Raw genomic sequence first — 19,366 nt, forward strand, 5'->3', positions numbered from 1 at the left:
GCTACCCACCCCCAAAAAAAAAGAAAAAAGGAAAAAAACAAACCACCAAAACCAAACAATCTGAAAATACTTGAGGCTCACATAACCTAAACTCACAATTCTAGGAAATCATCAACTCTCAAGAATTATGAGTTTTCCATTGTTCCTTCTGCCTACATCCCCATTCCTTCCTCTGGACCTAGGCAGTTGGGTCAGGCAGCTGGCTATTTTTGACATGATTTCCCTTTCAAGGATTCCTTTTAACTTAGGTTTGCTCATGGGACCAAAGCCTGGCCATCTGTATATTCATTCCAGCCTACTGACCACAGAAGAGAGTCCATGGGAACCAAGCTAAAACAGAAGCCTGATCAATGGACAATTTTCTGTGAGTTACTAGGAAACAGAGAAGCTCTCTTTTGATTGTTAATTACCAGGTACAAGGGCAATATGTGATTGGAGGTTTTGAGCATCAGTATGGGGAAGAAGGTCCCTTAGAGGATAAAACTCACTTAGAGAAAAACAGAGCTGAGAGATGGAAAGAGGGGGAGGCAAAGAAGAGGGACAAGTAGAGTCAGAGAGACCGACAGTGTTGATGACATTGGATGTGATGTGAGCAGAAGGAAACCTTTACCAGGTTAAGCCACTGATATTTTAGAGCTGCTAGATCACTGACCTAGAGCCAGACATCTTGGAATGTGAAGTCAAGTGGGCCTTAGAAAGCATCACTACGAACAAAGCTAGTGGAGGTGATGGAATTCCAGTTGAGCTATTTCAAGTCTTGAAAGATGATGCTGTGAAAGTGCTGCACTCAATATGCCAGCAGATATGGAAAACTCAGCAGTGGCCACAGGACTGGAAAAGATCAGTCTTCATTCCAATCCCAAAGAAAGGCAATGCCAAAGAATGCTCAAACGACCGCACAATTGCACTCATCTCACACGCTAGTAAAGTCATGCTCAAAATTCTCCAAGCCAGACTTCAGCAGTATGTAAACCGTGAACTCCCAGATGTTCAAGCAGGTTTTAGAAAAGGCAGAGGCACCAGAGATCAAATTGCCAACATCCGCTGGATCATGGAGAAAGCAAGAGAGTTTCAGAAAAACATTTATTTCTGCTTCATTGACTATGCCAAAGCCTTTGACTGTGTGGATCACAATAAAATGTGGAAAATTCTTCAAGAGATGGGAATACCAGACCACCTGACCTGCCTCTTGAGAAACCTGTATGCAGGTCAGGAAGCAACAGTTAGAACTGGACATGGAACAACAGACTGGTTCCAAATAGGAAAAGGTGTACGTCAAGGTTGTATATTGTCACCTTGCTTATTTAACTTATATGCAGAGTACATCAGGAGGAACGCTGGGCTGGAAGAAGCACAAGCTGGAATCAAGATTGCTGGGAGAAATATCAATAACCTCAGATATGCAGATGACACTACCCTTATGGCAGAAAGTGAAGAGGAACTCAAAAGCCTCTTGATGAAAGTGAAAGAGGAGAGTGAAAAGGTTGGCTTGAAGCTCAACATTCAGAAAACTAAGATCATGGCATCTGGTCCCATCACTTCATGGGAAATAGATGGAAAAACAGTGGAAACAGTGTCAGACTTTATTTTTTTGGGCTCCAAAATCACTGCAGATGCTGATTGCAGCCATGAAATTAAAAGACGCTTGCTCCTTGGAAGGAAAGTTATGACCAACCTTGATAGTATATTAAAAAGCAGAGACATTACTTTGCCAACCAAGGTCCGTCTAGTCAAGGCAATGGTTTTTCCCGTGGTCATGTATGGATGTGAGATTTGGACTGTGAAGAAGGCTGATCGCTGAAGAATCAATGCTTTTGAACTGTGGTGTTGGAGAAGACTCTTGAGAGTCCCTTATACTGCAAGGAGATCCAACCAGTCCATTCTAAAGGAGATCAATCCTGGGTGTTCATTGGAGGGACTGATGCTAAAGCTGAAACTGCAATACTTTGGCCACCTCATGCGACGAGTTGACTCACTGGAAAAGACTCTGATGCTGGGAAAGGTTGGGGGCGGGAGGAGAAGGGGACGACTGAGAATGAGATGGCTGGATGGCATCACCGACTCTGTGGACATGAGTTTGAGTGTACTCCGGGAGTTGGTGATGGACAGGGAGGCCTGGCATGCTGTGATTCATGGGGTCGCGGAGAGTCGGACACGACTGAGCGACTGAACTGAACTGAACTGATAGCAGTTAGCACACCCTGATGAACACACCCTAAAATGTGTAAAGTAATATGTATCTCTTCCCAGTGGTTTTATTTATTTGGCTGAGCCAGGTCTTAATTGTAGCATGCAGGATCTTCTAGCTTCATTGCAGCACATGGGATCTTTAGTTGCAGCATGCAAACTCTTGGCTGTGGCATGTGGATTCTAGTCCCTGACCCAGGATTGAACCCAGGCCCCTGCATTGGAAGTGTGGAATCTTAGCCATTGGACCATCAAAGAAGTACCCTCCAACGGTTTTAGAACACTGGATCTTCTACCCACTCTTTCCACTTTAGAAAGTAATTAAGGGCATACATTTTTGGAGGAAGTTTAGTATGTTAAATAAAAACCCCAAACTAGTAGTTACTACAAAATATAGTTTAATTTCACTCTTCATTATTTCCCACAAAATTTTAAAAATACCAACATACAGACAAGCGCAAATGAAGCAGAAAAGACCTTAAAAGTTATATAAAAGATAGACCTAAACTCAAGACTGTATGAGCAGTGACACACACCAAATACTCCGAAATGAATTCAGAAAGTATGTCCCCAGTTGGATGAGTTTCACATCTGGAATGATCCTAAACAAAAATTCTTCTTTTATGTGGAAAGGATCTTCCCAGACTTCTCTTAAAAAAGCATTCCTTATTAAACAGAGGCAGACTTATTCTAGGCACAAAAGTCCTAAATGCCTCTCCTAGGCCCCATGGAACTTAGAAAAATTAATGAAAACAAAGCCCTATAGGGATGAGAAAGTGACACCTAGTGGCCACCCAGCAGGTTTTCTTTATGGCTTCTGATTATTCTACCAATGAGATGTCAGCCCTGCTCCTGCCCACAATATTATGTTCGGCAAATCTGAGTCTCTAATTCCAGAGCCCAGCAATGACCTACCTGAGTGACAGATTCCTCTTTAGAACAGGATCTGAAACTGGACCCATTAAACATGGGTTGATACCTAGAGAGTGGCTATTTTATATACTTGTGCCCTAGACTCTACGGAGATTTCTCATTATGACAACCAATGAACACAGCCTTTTCCCATTGTGACACTATAATTACATACTTCCCTTTATTTCTGTTTAGTTACCAAAAGTCTGTTCTGTATCTTCCTGTTTGTCTTTATGTTTATCAGTGATTTCCAAATTTAGTGACTACTACAGTATGTACCTCAAGTTTTATTTGATTTCAGATTAATGAATGTTTAATACTTCTAAGTTTACTAATTTCAAGAAAGTTTTAAATTTGATACATTGATAAAAGTTCACAGTTATTTACATTGAACCGAGGATCAATAAATGTTCTTTAGAGCAGTCAGAGGTAAACACCATACTTATAGTATAAATTTTGATCTATTTAAATAATATCTACTTAATAAAATGTCCAAGAACAGGGCTGAAGAATGAAAATATAATGTGTATCACATGTGTAATTTAAAACTTTCTAGTAGTCACATTAGAAAAGTAAGAAATTAAAATTAATTTTAATGTTTAATTTGGTATATCAAAAATATTATTTGAATATGTAATCAATATAAAGTTGTTATGTGATATTTTATATTCCTTTTTTTTCATACTAAGTCTTTGAAATCTGGTATACATTTTATATTCACAGCACATTTCAATACATATGAGTCACGTTTCCAGTTTTCAGTAGCCACATGTGGCCAGTGGCTATCATACTGAAATGAATATTTCTAGCATCTGACTATGGGTTCGAGTCCTATGGGTGAGAATCATTACTCCATCAGAAGTAAATGGAGAGATCAAACCTCTTTTTACAAATAAGGAAACTGAGGTACAGAGAGTTAAAATGGCTTTCTTTAGGTCACACAGAGAAATTTAGTTTAGCAGGCTCTCCAAATCCAGGCATGCCTCCCATGTAGGTTATTCTTAGAATTAAAAAAATAAATAAAATAGTATTCTTTTTAGGATATTTCATTAAATTGGTAGATATTTTCACCAACATGTAAGAAATTAATTAGTTCAAGTAAAAAAAAGTATAATGTAAAGCATAAAAAATATGTCACTCTTAATAGCAATCAAATGTAAATAGAATGCATGAAGAAAGCACTGAACTTAGAGCTGCAGTATCATACAATGCTTGGACTGAATTCTGGGCGCAGGGCAAGAAGATAAACTTCAGAGTGGGTTACTAAAGGATCAAAGCATTCAATTCAAAGCAATTCAATTACTATCCACCCATAAGTCTATGGAATAACCTCTCCTCTTACAAAGAGAGAGAACTGCTACTGTGTAAGCAGGAATGACCAGCTTTGAGAAAGTCTGCCTCTCAGATCCCTGGATCATGAGGGTTGCCCCCACCTCCTTGGGAGGTCAAGGGGCCACAGTGACCTATCCTGGTACCACTGGCTTAGGCTGACTCTGGAGGTCTAGCACAATCTGCAGTGGTCCAGACTCCTGAAATGTTACCTCTGTAGGCAGACCTTTCTATCTGACTTAGAGAACAGGTGTATCTGTCACGCTTCTTCAGACTTAATTATGCTTGTGTGCATGTGTGCGTGTGTGTGCTCAGTAGTGTCCAACTTGGACTGTAGCCCACCAGGCTCCTCGGTCCATGGAGATTCTCCAGGCAAGAATACTGGAGTGGGTTGCCATTCCCTCCTCCAGGGAATCTTCCTGACCCAGGGATCAAACCCAAGTCTCTTGTGTCTTCTGTATTGGCAGGCAAATTCTTTACCAATGAGCCACCTGGGAAGCCCCAGCTATCATGTATAGGCTGCTACAAACCAACACCCCCATCTTGCAGGATTTCTTTGACTTTAGCTTATTCTACACTTGAATGTCCCCCAAGTTCTCAAATCCCAGAACCAGGGGTGATGCTGAACCTCTGACATTGCTGGAACATTGCATTGACTCAAGACAACAGGTCAATACATCCTTGCCCACATGGCCTCTGAAAATGTCACATGTGAAGGAACACATGATTTTGGTTGTTGCCTGTTACTATGTTGCCCATTAATGTGTCTGAAAGTTTAATCTGTTGCAGCCTAAGGATATATATGTAAGGTAAAAAGAATGCCTTGTTTGGTGAGAGGCTCTGAGGAAAATCTGCTGGAGAGGGACAGCATGACAAAGAAAACTGGAGTTGATCCCCAGGGGTTTCCCCATTAGTTTCCTAGCCTATCTTATTTTTACTTGAGAGGCACAAAAGAGAATATATGGGAATACACTTGGTAAACTAGAAAGAGCTATTGAAACCATAGGTATTATGGAACCATTATAATATTACTGTATTATGATCTTCAAACATGTAGATATACATATAGTATTTTAAATATCCTTAATTCTTGCACTCAATTTGAGCCACTTCTAGATTACTGGTTTTAAAAATGCTTCCAATTTTTAATTATAGCTAGAAAAAATTTTTTTAATTCTTTCTCATTGCCTCATGGTTTTAAAAATGTACTTGTCATTTATGTAATTATGTTTGGTTACAAGCAATAGTAACTGTAATTTCCTAATAATTTAGAGAGCCAACAACTAGTTCCTAGGTCACTTAACTAATCATTTAACTACTGAGACTATTGTTTTCCCAAATGTGTATAAAGAAACTGGCTTACACACATTAAACATTAAAAGACATATGAACTTAATTGTGACATTATGCAAGACATTTAATCTGCCTGGACCCACTTCTTCCACTAAGACTAATCTGTTGCTAAATACCTTTCAGCATCAGAAACCTGTTCTATCTGTAATAAAAATCTTGAGTGGTTCTGTTAAGAGTAAATCTTAATACTCTTGAGTATTAAGGCAAAGGCTAATCACCCAGCTATAGGCCCAAGATCTTTCCTTTTCTGTAAGCAAAGTTGAAACTTTCTCAGCTTTTCCTTTTGAGTTTTAAATAAGAAATCATCTCACTTAAAGTCTATCTCAAAGTGCTCAACTGAGCATAACTATTGTGGTTCTGTACTTGCCCAAGTCCACAAAGACTGAATACAGTATTCATTGTGATCACAATTACAAATTGCACTATCCCTTTAAATCTTCAAGTACTCACTATTTTCTTAAAGTGGATAAGCCCTGTCCTCAGTGAAGGAAATATATGAGGAATGGAAATGTTCCAAATTACACAATCTTTTAAATCAATTATAAATAAATCTCAGACACAAGGAAAATGTCCACACATTAAACTCCCCAAACTCAAAACAACTGCATCATAAAATAAAAATAAAACCAAAGCAAGATACATGTGGCATTCTTGGTTAAAAAGACTTTAGCAAAAATATAGCAACTAGTGGGTTTGAAGCCATGTCGATGACTAAAGCAGTCTATAGAAAATTCTGTGAATCTGAAGGGAAACATCACATTTCCCCAAACCCCTATTAAAGTCAGGAACAAATCTATAAAAACTGGCAGACCATTAATAGGAATAAAAGATAAAAACAGTGTACAAAGGATACAAAGACTCTAAAGTCTTTTGTAAATGAAATGCTTCAAGACTTTTCTCATGTTTAGAGTTAAAAGTCAAATGCTAGAGTGTCCAGTGGATGTCACTGAAGTCCCCGGGGTCTCCCAGGCCCCCCTCTGCTTCTAAGTAATTCATGAAGGCAGCCATGGCTGTGTCATCATTGTCACAGAGGGCTTCAAAGTCCAGCTGGACTCCTTCTCCTATCAAATTGAAATACAGGCTGTGTAAGTACATTTGGAGGTTAAAAAATGAGTTATCATCAAAAATGGCAAAGCAAGATTAGGATACCATACAATGTATTATTGAAGGCAAAGCATACGTTTTACAGATGCCAGACAGATTTTTTAATGGGTTGCCTATTTTTATAACAATCTGCTGTCAGATAAATTGCACTTGACTCATTTGATGCACATAAGGGAGTTAGTCTATGAGTTTTCTAATAGAAAATGAAAGCACTAAGAGGTACAGACTCCGAGACAGTTGGACGGTAAGGGCTGGGGTTTATTCATGTGTGTACATGAGCCTGGAAGGAGAAATTTAACTTTAATCTGCCTTGTCAAAATGCTTGTTGAACTCCAAAATGAGAAGGCTGAGACAAAAGCATCACCTTCCAAAAATTTGAAAGACTCTTATAAAAGGAAGGAGTCCCCAGATTTTTTATTGAAAAAGGAAATAAAGAGGAACCATGGAAATGTGTTTTAAATCAGATACTGAAGAGGTTCTAGAAATCCATGGTTAAAACACAGTGAGAGATTAATCAAAGTTTTCTAAGTATCTTCCAAAGTACAATAGAATTTAAGATGATTAATATGTGGTTTTTGGAGAAGGAAATGGCAACCCGCTCCAGTATTCTTGCCTGGAGAATCCCATGGACAGAGGAGCCTGACAGGCTATAGTCAATGGGATTGCAAAGACTCAGACATGACTTAGTGACTGAGCATGCAATATGTGGTTTTGTGTGAAGCTGAATGTCCAGGTTCCTTCAAGGCTTTTGATTCTCAGGGCTTTCCCAGTGGCTCAGATGGTAAAGAATCTGCCTGCAATGCAGGAGACCTGGGTTTGATTGCTAAGTCGGAAAGATCCTCTGGAGAAGGATATAGCTACCCACTCCATTATTCTTACCAAGAGAATTCTAGGGACAGAGGAGTCTGAAGGGCTACAGTCCATGGGGTCCCAAAGAGTCAAACACAGCTGAGCAATTAACACTTTCACTTTCTTTTTTTCCCTCTGATTCTCTTTAACATTTATTTTCAGGAGATCAGAGGCGGTTATGGGGAGCATAAAATTTTATCCCTTCAAGTTTCTTTATTTGGACTTTGCATAGGTATGTTAAAATGAATAATTACATCTTAAACTTTTTATGATTGGTATCTTTTAAAAATATTTTTCTGGAGAATGGAATTTTTCCCTAAACATGAGAGCTTTAGTTTTATTTAAATTGTGTTTTAATAATACTCATAACATCTCAGTTGATAATCAGACTTTCAATGACAGGTCCATTAAGTAGAATGTGCTGTGTGTGCTCAGATGCTTAAGTTGTGTCCAACTCTTTGTGACTCTATGGACTGTAGCCCACCAGGCTCCTCTGTCCATGGGATTCTCCAGACAAGAATACTGGAGTGTGTTGCCATGCCCTCTTCCAGGGGATCTTCCTGACCCAGGGAATAAACCTGCATCTCTCATGTCTCTTGCACTGGCAGGCAGGTTCTTTACCACTAGTGCCACCTAAGTAGCATACACTTAAAAAATTAACACTATGATTACTGTATTTAAGATCCTGAATGAAAAATCTTAGTTTTTTTTTTTTTGAAGTAGTTGATTTTATAATGTGTTAGTTTTTGCTGTTCAGCAAAGTGATTCATATATATATATATATATATATTCTTTTTCAGATTCTTCTCCATTATAGTTTGTGATACTATATTGAATAGAGTTCCCTGAGCTATATAGTAGGACCTTGTTGTTAACCTATTTTATATATAGCAGTTTGTATCTGCTAATCCCAAACTCCTAATTTATCCCTCCCCCTGCCTTTGTCCTTTGATAACTATATTTGTTTTCTGTTTGTAAGTCTACTTCTGTTTTGTAAATAAGTTCATTTGTGTCTTTTTTTTTTTAGATTCCACATATGTGATACTATGTGATATTTGTCTCTCTCTGTCTGATCTACTTAATATGATAATCTCTAGGTGCATCCATGTTGCTACAGATGGCATTATTCCATTCTTTTTTATGGCTGAGTAATATTCCATTGTATGTATATATACCACATTTCCTTTATCCATTCATCTGTTGATGGGCATTTAGGTTGCTTCCATGTCTTGGCTATTGTAAATAATGCTGCTACAAACATTGGGGTACATGTATCTTTTCGAATTAGTTTTCTCCATATATATGCCTATGAGTAGGATTGCTGGATCATATGGTAGCTCTATTTTTAGTCTAAGGAACCTCCATACGTTCTCCATAGTCATTGTACCAATTTATGCTCCCACTAACAGGGCTGAAGGGTTCTCTTTACTCCATGCCTTCTCCCACATATATTATTTGCAGAGTTTTTGATGATGGTCAACCTGACCAGTGTGAGGTGATATCTCATTGTAGTCTGGGGCAAAAACTTAGTTTTAAAGCTGTTTGCATATTTAGAAATTTCCTAAACCTGAAACTATAGTGATTTAAAAAAGAGGTTTTGGAAAACCAAAATGGTGGTCAGTTGTGAAAGAAATCTTACCGAGGAGTGGTTCATGACTGAGGGGAGCAATAGCACTTTGGTTTTGCTTTGTAGCCTCTCGTTCCCCTATTTCAGATGGACTTAGGGTAATCAACTCCTTATCTGACATCTGTAACGACAAAATAAAAAACAGTAAGTTTCCTATTTGAATGAAATAAAGATTTCTTAACAGTTTTCATATGTGGGTGTGCTGTCATGAACAATATGGCAATTTGCACTTACTGAGTGTCCTGTGCTTAGTACTCCACAAATAAAATTTTGTTTCATGTTACAAATATTGTGAGGTCAAGAATCTGAGGCCTAAAGAGTCTAATATCTTGTCTAAAGTGTTGGAGCCATGATTCTAACCCAAGTCCATCTGACTCCAAAGCTCCCACATTATTCATAATCATAACTAAAGTACACAATCACACATATAAGGGAAAGTTTTAGATTAAGAAGGAAAAACATTTCAGTATTTTAAAAATGATGGTAAAACTGTATCTTATCCAAAGCTACAATGGGAAATACTGCTTTGGAATAAGGAATGTATTAAACCAGAGACTTTTACCAAAAAGTTGTCACAGTGTTACACACACACAGGCCAAACAATCTGATGTTCAATATAGCTCATCAAAAATATCATTTACCTATATTGTCTGATTCAGTTGATAAACTTTATCATAATGCCCACATAACATATACTACTCAGAGATTCTTGTGTGCTGCTGCTGCTGCTAAGTCACTTCAGTCGTTTCCAACTCTGTGCGACCCCATAGACGGCAGCCCACCAGGCTCCGCCATCCCTGGGATTCTCCAGGCAAGAACACTGGAGTGGGCTGCCATTTCCTTCTCCAATGCATGAAAGTGAAAAGTGAAAGTGAAGTCGCTCAGTCGTGTCCGACTAGTAGCGACCCCATGGACTGCAGCCCACCAGGCTCCTCTGTCCATGCGATTTTCTAGGCAAGAGTACTGGAGTGGCTTGCCATTGCTACAAGGACTTAAATCCCTATTTCTGGTATATAGTCTGGCACAAAATGCATATCCAATAAACAGGTGTCAAATGTATGAGTAAAACTTGAAAATACCAGAGCAAAAGTCTATGTTAATATAAAAATATATTTTCTGGTTCCCTTTTGTCCCTGGTCAGATTTAATTTCTCTTCTCTTCTATATTCTCATGTTCTGTGTGCTATGTCACTTCAGTTGTGTATGACTCTTTTCAACCCCATGGACCATAGCCCACCAAGCTCCTCTGTCCATGGGATTTCCCAGACAAGAATCCTGGAGTGGGTTGCCATTTTCTACTCCAGGGGATCTTCCTGACCCAGGGATGAAATCTGAGTCTCTTACGTCTCCTATGTTGACAGGTGGGTTCTTTACCACCAGTGCCACCTGGGAAGTATACCTACTTTAGAGAATTTTGTTGTCTGGGATACATCACAATTATATTATATGTGGGTCTTCCATATATTCAGTGCTATGTTCAATACACACATTGTGTATGTATTTCAAATTGCTAATGTTTGTTCAATTGAATTAAATAGTAGGTAATATTTTGTAGCTTACATTAAACATTTTTCCAGACCATAAGGAGTACTTTTAATCCACAGACTTGGAGTTTATTAAAATAACAATAGTAACTATTATTTATTGAACACACTATGTCCTAGGAACTGTGAGTTTTTTTGTTTCTTTGTGTATTAAATCATTTAATTCACACACCACTAAAAGAAACTGGAGCAATTATTAATTCCTGTTTTACAAATGAGGAAGCTGAGGTGCAGAGTTTAAAAAATACACAGGAGGTTATCCCAGCAGTAAGTGAATCAAAACTTGGACCCAGACATTATGGTCCCAGCAACTTCACTATTAACCACTATTCTATATTGCCTCTTAAAACCTCTGAAAAGAAATCCTTTTTTTACAGGATGGCCTCTTTTCTCAAAAGAAATAATCAACAAGGACCAATTTTATCATTCATTTATTTCATGAATATTATCACTTATGATAGTACTTACATTCCTGCAGTTTAGTGTGTGTTTATCTTTCAATAAATCTGTTGGACTTGAATCAAGGGATGAAGATGACTGTAACCTTCAAAAATGACACATAAAACATGTTATATGTCTTTATATATATATTTTAGAGAAATTTCTCTTCTGAATACAGTCTACTGATAAAAATACAGGGAGGAACTGTTCCTGTACAGTTTATGTTCAGGAACATAAAATGAATATCACAACAGTTTTCATCATTAGACTGACTTGTGCAGAGCCAGACATATATTTGACTACAGAGTGCCGAAAACACTATAGTAAATAGAAACATAAAACCCCAAGGTGAAAGCTCTTAAGTAAATCATGTTACCTGTCTTAATACAACATGTTGCATAGTAATGGAACAATTACACAGTTCAAAATAGGCGCTGACATCAAGAATCAGTTCTTGTTAGGATACTAAAAAGGAGAACTAGAGTAAAGAAAGATTTCCTAACATTCTGCAACATTTTCTTTAAGTGAAAAATACGTCATGTTTTTACTATAATAGGTCATCTCTAGGTATAAAATCAATGAAACACAAGAAGACAAAAACATAATCATAGGCTTTTGAGGAGATAACAAATCTCTTCAAAACTTAATATATAATTACTAAATGCTCAATTATGTGATACATAATGACATAAACATAATTTTATGGCATTTGTATTCCCAATGATGCAGCTGACAAGAAATTATAGAGGGAGAAATCAAAACAGAAAAATGAAGTGAATTAGGTAGGAAACACAGATGAAAAGATTAGTGACATGTCTTGGAGATTTTTCACAATGTAATGTATATAGCTTGGCTGATTTCCCATTCTGGGGTTCAAGGTTTAAAATCATCAACCACTCAATTAGCCCTTATTTAAAGATGAAAAAAGCTAACTTCCCCTAACCATGCATGTCACTACCAGATTCTGAAATATGGCTTCCTTCATATTAGTTTACTGGGCAGAAACCTGCTATTTAACTGAGTTAAAACTCCATTGCTCAGTGGCCTGATCTCTTCCTCAGTGAATCTCATTGTTGTTTGCTGAAACCAGCACGCTTTCTCCTAGTCAACTCCATACAGTGGCCAAGGTGCCTCCATACATATAACTCCATACACTGCACCCTGCACATTCTAATAGTTCCTAGCTAGCAACATCTAGCTCAATTTTTGCTTTCCTTATGTTGCCCTTCCAGTATATAAAGTCAAAAAATGATTTTCAACGAGGGTGCCAAGACCATTCAATGGGAGAAGGAATAGTCTTTTCAGCAAATTATGTAAGAAAACTGGATATCCACATGCAGACAAAGGGAGTTGGACTGTAACCCTACTCAAAGTAATTTTCTTGGTTGAACTTTGTGCTACTTAGTACAAATATTTACAATTCACTTCAGAAATACATTTTAGAACTATTACGGAAAACTCCAAAGAGATATAAAAGTAGGTAATATAATGAAATCTCATACACCTACCAAACAGCTTCAGTAATTGTCCTTTCCTCACCTAATAACAATGTATGAGATATAAAATTTTAATTTTTTTTGTGTAGGATGTAAAATTAATATAAATATAAATGTATTATATGTAAATTATTAATAACATCATTCAAGATGCTCCTGTTCTTATTTTTTCTGCATTTGATGAGAGATTCTCAGAGAAATGTTAATATCTCACTATGATTATATTGTTTCTTTATGATTACATATCTTTTAAAAATTTATTTTTTTATTGAAGGATAATTGCTTTACAGAATTTTATTGTTTTCTGTCAAACCTCAACACGAATCAGCCATAGGTATACATATGTCCCCTCCCTTTTGAACCTCCCTCCCATCTCCCTCGCCATCCCACCCCTCTAGGTTGATACAGAGCCCCTGTTAGAGTTTCCTGAGCCACACAGCAAATTCCCATTGGTTATCTATTTTTACATATGGTAATGTAAGTTTCCATGTTACTCTTTCCATACGTCTCACCCTCTCCTCCCCCCTCCCCATGTCCATAAGTCTATTCTCTATGTCTGTTTCTCCACTGCTGCCCTGTAAATAAAATTTTCAGCACCGTTTTACTAGATTCCATACATATGCATTAGAATATGATATTTATCTTTCTCTTTCTGACTTCACTCTGTATAATAAGTTCTAGGTTCATCCACCTCATTAGAACTGACTCAAAAGCATTCCTTTTATGGCTGAGTAATATTCCATTATGTGTATGTACCACAACTTCTTTATCCATTCATCTGTCAATGGACATCTAGGTTGCTTCCACGTTCTAGTTATTGGAAATAGTGCTGCAATGAACAATGGGATACATGTGTCTTTTTCAATTTTGGTTTCCTCAGGGTATAATCCTAGGAGTGGGATTGCTTGGTCATATGGTGGTTTTATTCCTAGTTTTTTAAGGAATCTCCATACCATCTTCCATAGTGGCTGTATCAATTTACATTCCCACCAACAGTGCAAGAGTGTTCCCTTTTCTCCACATCCTCTCCAGCATTTATTGTCTGTAGACTTTTGATGATGATCATTCTGACTGGTGCGAGGTGCTATCTCATTGTAGTTTTGATTTGCATTTCTCTAATAATGAGCGATATTGAGCATCTTTTCATGTGTTTGTTAGCCATCTGTATGTCTCCTTTAGAGAAATGTCTGTTTAGGTCTTTTTCCCACTTTTTGATTGGGTTGTTTGTTTTTCCAGTATTAAGCTGCATGAGCTGCTTTGTGTATTTTGGAAATTAATCCTTTGTCAGTTGTTTCATTTGCTATTATTTTCTCCCATTCTGAGGGTTGTCTTTTCACCTTGCTTATGGTTTCCTTTGCCGTGCAAAAGCTTTTAAGTTTAATCAGGTCCCACCTGTTTACTTTGGTTTTATTTCCATTACTCTAGGAGCTGGGTCACAGAGGATCTTGCTTTAATTTATGTTATTGAGTGTTCTGCCTATGTTTTCCTGTAAGAGTTTTTTATAGTTTCTGGTCTTACATTTAGATCTTTAGCCCATTTTGAGTTTATCTTTGTGTATGGTGTTAGGAAGTGTTCTAATTTCATTTGTTTACATGTAGCTGTCCAGTTTTCCCAGCACCATTGATTGAAGAGGCTGACTTTGCCCCATTGTATATTCTTGCCTCCTTTGTCAAAAATAAGGTACCCATAGGTGCATGGGTTTATTTCTGGGCTTTCTATCTTGTTCCATTGGTCTATATTTCTGTTATTGTGCCAATACCATACTGTCTTGATGACAGTAGCTTTATAGTATAATCTGAAGTCAGGAAGGTTGATTCCTCCAGCTCCATTCTTCTTTCTCAAGACTGCTTTGGCTATTCAGGGTCTTTCGTGTTTTCATATGAATTGTAAAATTTTTTGTTCTAGTTCTGTGAAAAATGCCATTGGTAATTTGATAGGGATCACATTGAATCTGTAGATTGTGTTTGGTAGTATAGTCATTTTCACAATACTGATTCTTCCTACCCAGGAACATGGAATATCTCTCCATCTGTTTATGTCATCTTTGATTTCTTTCATCAGTGTCTTATAATTTTCTACGTACAGTACTTTTGTTTTCCTAGGAGAGTTTATTCCTAGACATTTAATTCTTTGTTTGTTGGCAATGGTGAATGGGATTGATTCCTTAATTTTTCTTTCTGATTTTTCTTTGTTAGTGTATAGAAATGCAAGTGATATCTGTGTATTGATTTTGTATCCTGCAACTTTTCTAAATTCACTGATTAACTCTAGTAATTTTCTGATACTATCTTTAGGGTTTTCTATGTACAGTTTCATGTCAACTGCAAACAGGGAGATCTTTACTTCTTTTCCCATTGCATTTGTTTTATTTCTTTTTCTTCTCTGATTGCTGTAGCGAGGACTTCCAGAACAATGTTGAGTAATAATGGTGAAAGTGGACACCCTTGTCTTGTTCCTGATCTTAGGGGGAATGCTTTCAGTTTTTCACCATTGAGAATAATGTTTGCTATAGGCTTATCATATTTAGCCTTTACTGTGTTGAGGTAGGTTCCTTCTATGCCCATTTTTTTTGAAGAGTTTTAATCATAAATGGGTGCTGAATTTTGTCAAAGGCTTTTTCTGCATCTATTGAGATTATCATATGGTTTTTATCTTTCAATTTGTTAATATAGTATAACACACTGATTGATTTGTATAACACATTGATTGATTTGTATATATTGAAGAATCCTTGCATCCCTGGAGTAAACCCAACTTGATTATGGTGTATGAGCTTTTTGATGTGTTTGCTAAAATTTTGTTGAGGATATAGGTACGTAGATATTTACAATTGTTATGTCTTCCTCTTGGATTGATCCCTTGATCATTATGTAGTGTCCTTCCTTATCTCTTATAATATTCTTAATTTTAAGGTCTATTTTGTCTAATATGAGGGTTGCTACTCCAGCTTTCTTTTGTTTCCCATTTGCATGGAATATATTTTTCCATCCTCTCACTTTCAGTCTATATATGTCTTTAGGTCTGAAGTGCGTTTCTTGTAGACAGCATATATATCGGTTTTGTTTTTGTATCCATTCAGCCAGTCTGTGTCTTTTGGTTGGAGCATTTAATCCACTTACATTTAAAGTAATTACTGATATATCTATTCCTATTGCCATTTTCTTAATTGTTTGGGGTTTGTTTTTGTAGATCTTTCTCTTCTCTTATATTTCTTGATTACACAAGTCCATTTAACATTTGTTGTAAAACTGGTTTGGTGGTGACAGAATGTGGTCCACTGGAGAAGGGAATGACAAACCACTTCAGTATACTTGCCTTGAGAACCCCATGAACAGTATCAAAAGGCAAAATGATAGGATACTAATGAAGAATTCCCCAGGTTGGTAGGTACCCAGTATGCTACTGGAGATCAGTGGAGAAATAACTCCAGAAAGAATGAAGGGATGGAGCCAAAGCAAAACAAATACCCAGTTGTGGATGTGACTGGTGATAGAAGCAAGGTCCGATGCTGTAAAGAGCAATATTGCATATGAACCTGGAATGTTAGGTCCATGAATCAAGGCATATTGGAAGTGGTCAAACAGGAGATGACAAGAGTGAACGTTGATATTCTAGGAATCAGTGAACTAAAATGGACTGGCATGGGTGAATTTAACTCAGATGACCATTATATCTACTACTGCGGGCAGGAATCCCTTCGAAGAAATGGAGTAGCCATCATGGTCAACAAAAGAGTCCGAAATGCAGTACTTGGATGCAATCTTAAAAATGACAGAATGATTTCTGTTCATTTCCAAGGCAACCATTCAATATTACAGTAATCCAAGCCTATGCCCCAACCAGTAATGCTAAAGAAGCCAAAATTGAACGGTTCTATGAAGACCTACAAGACCTTTTAGAATTAACACCCAAAAAAGATGTCCTTTTCATTATAGGGGACTGGAATGCAAAAGTAGGAAGTCAAGAAACACCTGGAATAACAGGCAAATTTGGCCTTGGAGCACGAAATGAAGCAGGGCAAAGGCTAATAGAGTTTTGCCAAGAGAACACATTGGTCATAGCAAACACCCTCTTCCAACAACACAAGAGAAGACTCTACACATGGACATCACCAAATGGTCAACACCGAAAGCAGATTGATTATATTCTTTTCTGCCAAAGATGGAGAAGCTGTATACAGTTAGCAAAAACAAGACCAGGAGCTGACTGTGGCTCAGATCATGAACTCCTTATTGCCAAATTCAGACTGAAATTGAAGAAAGTAGGGAAAACCACTAGACCATTCAGATATGACCTAAATCAAATCACTTATGATTATACAGTGGAAGTAAGAAATAGATTTAAGGGACTAGATATGATAGATAGAGTGACTGATGAACTATGGATGGAGGTTCGTGACATTGTACAGGAGACAGGGACCAAGACCATCCCCATGGAAAAGAAATGCAAAAAAGCAAAATGGCTGTCTGAGGAGGCCTTACAAATAGCTGTGAAAAGAAGAGAAGCGAAAAGCAAAGGAGAAAAGGAAAGATATAAGCATCTGAATGCAGAGTTCCAAAGAATAGCAAGGAGAGATAAGAAAGCCTTCCTCAGCGATCAATGCAAAGAAATAGAGGAAAACAACAGAATAGGAAAAACAAGAGACCTCTTCAAGAAAATTAGAGATTCCAAGGGAACATTTCATGCAAAGATGGGCTCGATAAAGGACAGAAATGGTATAGACCTAACAGAAGCAGAAGATATTAAGAAGAGGTGGCAAGAATACACAGAAGAACTATACAAAAAAGATCTTCACAACGAAGATAATCACGATGGCGTGATCACTCACCTGGAACCAGACATCTTGGAATGTGAAGTCAAGTGGGCCTTAGAGAGCATCACCACAAACAAAACTAGTGGAGGTGATGGAATTCCAATTGAACTATTTCAAATCCTGAAAGATGATGCTGTGAAAGTGCTGCACTCAATATGCCAGCAAATTTGGAAAACTCAGCAGTGGCCACAGGACTGGAAAAGGTCAGTCTTCATTCCAATCCCAAAGAAAGGGAATGCCAAAGAATGCTCAAACGACCACACAATTGCACTCATCTCACACGCTGTAAAGTCATGCTCAAAATTCTCCAAGCCAGGCTTCAGCAGTATGTGAACCGTGAACTTCCAGATGTTCAAGCAGGTTTTAGAAAAGGCAGAGGCACCAGAGATCAAATTGCCAAAATCCGCTGGATCATGCAGAAAGCAAGAGAGTTCCAGAAAAACATCTATTTCTGCTTCATTGACTATGCCAAAGCTTTTGACTGTGTGGATCACAATAAACTGTGGAACATTCTGAAAGAGATGGGAATACCAGACCACCTGACCTGCCTCTTGAGAAACCTGTATGCAGGTCAGGAAGCAACAGTTAGAACTGGACATGGAACAACAGACTGGTTCCAAATAGGAAAAGGAGTACATCAAGGTTATATATTGTCACACTGCTTATTTAACATAAATAAGTACAGAGTATATCATGATGCAGAGTACATCATGAGGAATGCTGGGCTGGAAGAAGCACAAGCTGGAATCAAGATTGCCGGGAGAAATATCAATAACCTCAGATATGCAGATGACCCCACCCTTATGGCAGAAAGTGAAGAGGAACTCAAAGGCCTCTTGATGAAAGTGAAAGAGGAGAGTGAAAAAGTTGGCTTGAAGCTCAACATTCAGAAAACGAAGATCATGGCATCTGGTCCCATCACTTCATGGGAAATAGATGGGGAAACAGTGGAAACAGTGTCAGACTTTATTTTTGGGGGCTCCAAAATCACTGCAAATGCTTACTGCAGCCATGAAATTAAAAGACGCTTACTCCTTGGAAGGAAAGTTATGACCAACCTAGATAGCATATTAAAAAGCAGAGACATTACTTTGCCAACCAAGGTCCGTCTAGTCAAGACTATGGTTTTTCCCCTGGTCACGTATGGACATGAGAGTTGGACTGTGAAGAAAGCTGATCGCCAAAGAATCGATGCTTTTGAACTGTGGTGCTGGAGAAGACTCTTGAGAGTCCCTTGTACTGCAAGGAGATCCAATCAGTCCATTCCAAAGGAGATCAATCCTGGGTGTTCATTGGAAGGACTGATGCTAAAGCTGAAACTCCAATACTTTGGCCACCTCATGTGACGAGTTGACTCACTGGAAAAGACTCTGATGCTGGGAGGGATTGGGGGTGGGAGGAGATGGGGACGACAGAGAATGAGATGGCTAGATGGCATCACCGACTCGATGGACATGAGTTTGAGTGAACTCAGGGAGTTGGAGATGGACAGGGAGGCCTGGCATGCTGTGATTCATGGGGTTGCAAAGAGTCGGACATGACTGAGCGACTGAACTGAACTGAACTGAGCTGAACTTGCTTGTCTGAAAAGCTTTTGATTTCTCCATTAATTTTGAATGAGGTCCTTGACGGGTACAGTAATCTTGGTTGTAGATATTTCCCTTTCAGTACTTCAAATATATCTTGCCATTCCCTTCTGGTCTGTAGAGTTT

General features: G+C 38.0%; 1 protein-coding gene across 1 annotated transcript in view; it reads right to left on the reverse strand.

Annotated features, from left to right (window-relative positions):
• Positions 1-2,602: 2,602 nt before the first annotated feature.
• The window catches only part of BMAL2 (basic helix-loop-helix ARNT like 2), a 107,781-nt gene continuing 91,017 nt past the window's right edge, over positions 2,603-19,366 (reverse strand). Inside the window, exons 14-16 of the mRNA XM_088837260.1 lie at positions 11,373-11,448; positions 9,374-9,482; positions 2,603-6,842 (exon numbers count right to left, since the gene is read on the reverse strand). Coding sequence (XP_088693386.1) covers positions 6,706-6,842; positions 9,374-9,482; positions 11,373-11,448 — 322 coding nt within the window. The 3' untranslated portion in view covers positions 2,603-6,705. The remainder of the gene's footprint in view (positions 6,843-9,373; positions 9,483-11,372; positions 11,449-19,366) is intronic.

The sequence above is a fragment of the Moschus berezovskii genome, chromosome 6 (genome assembly GCF_049115385.1).
Source record: "Moschus berezovskii isolate FMDL1 chromosome 6, NW_MosBer_1.0, whole genome shotgun sequence".
Lineage (NCBI taxonomy): Eukaryota > Metazoa > Chordata > Mammalia > Artiodactyla > Moschidae > Moschus > Moschus berezovskii.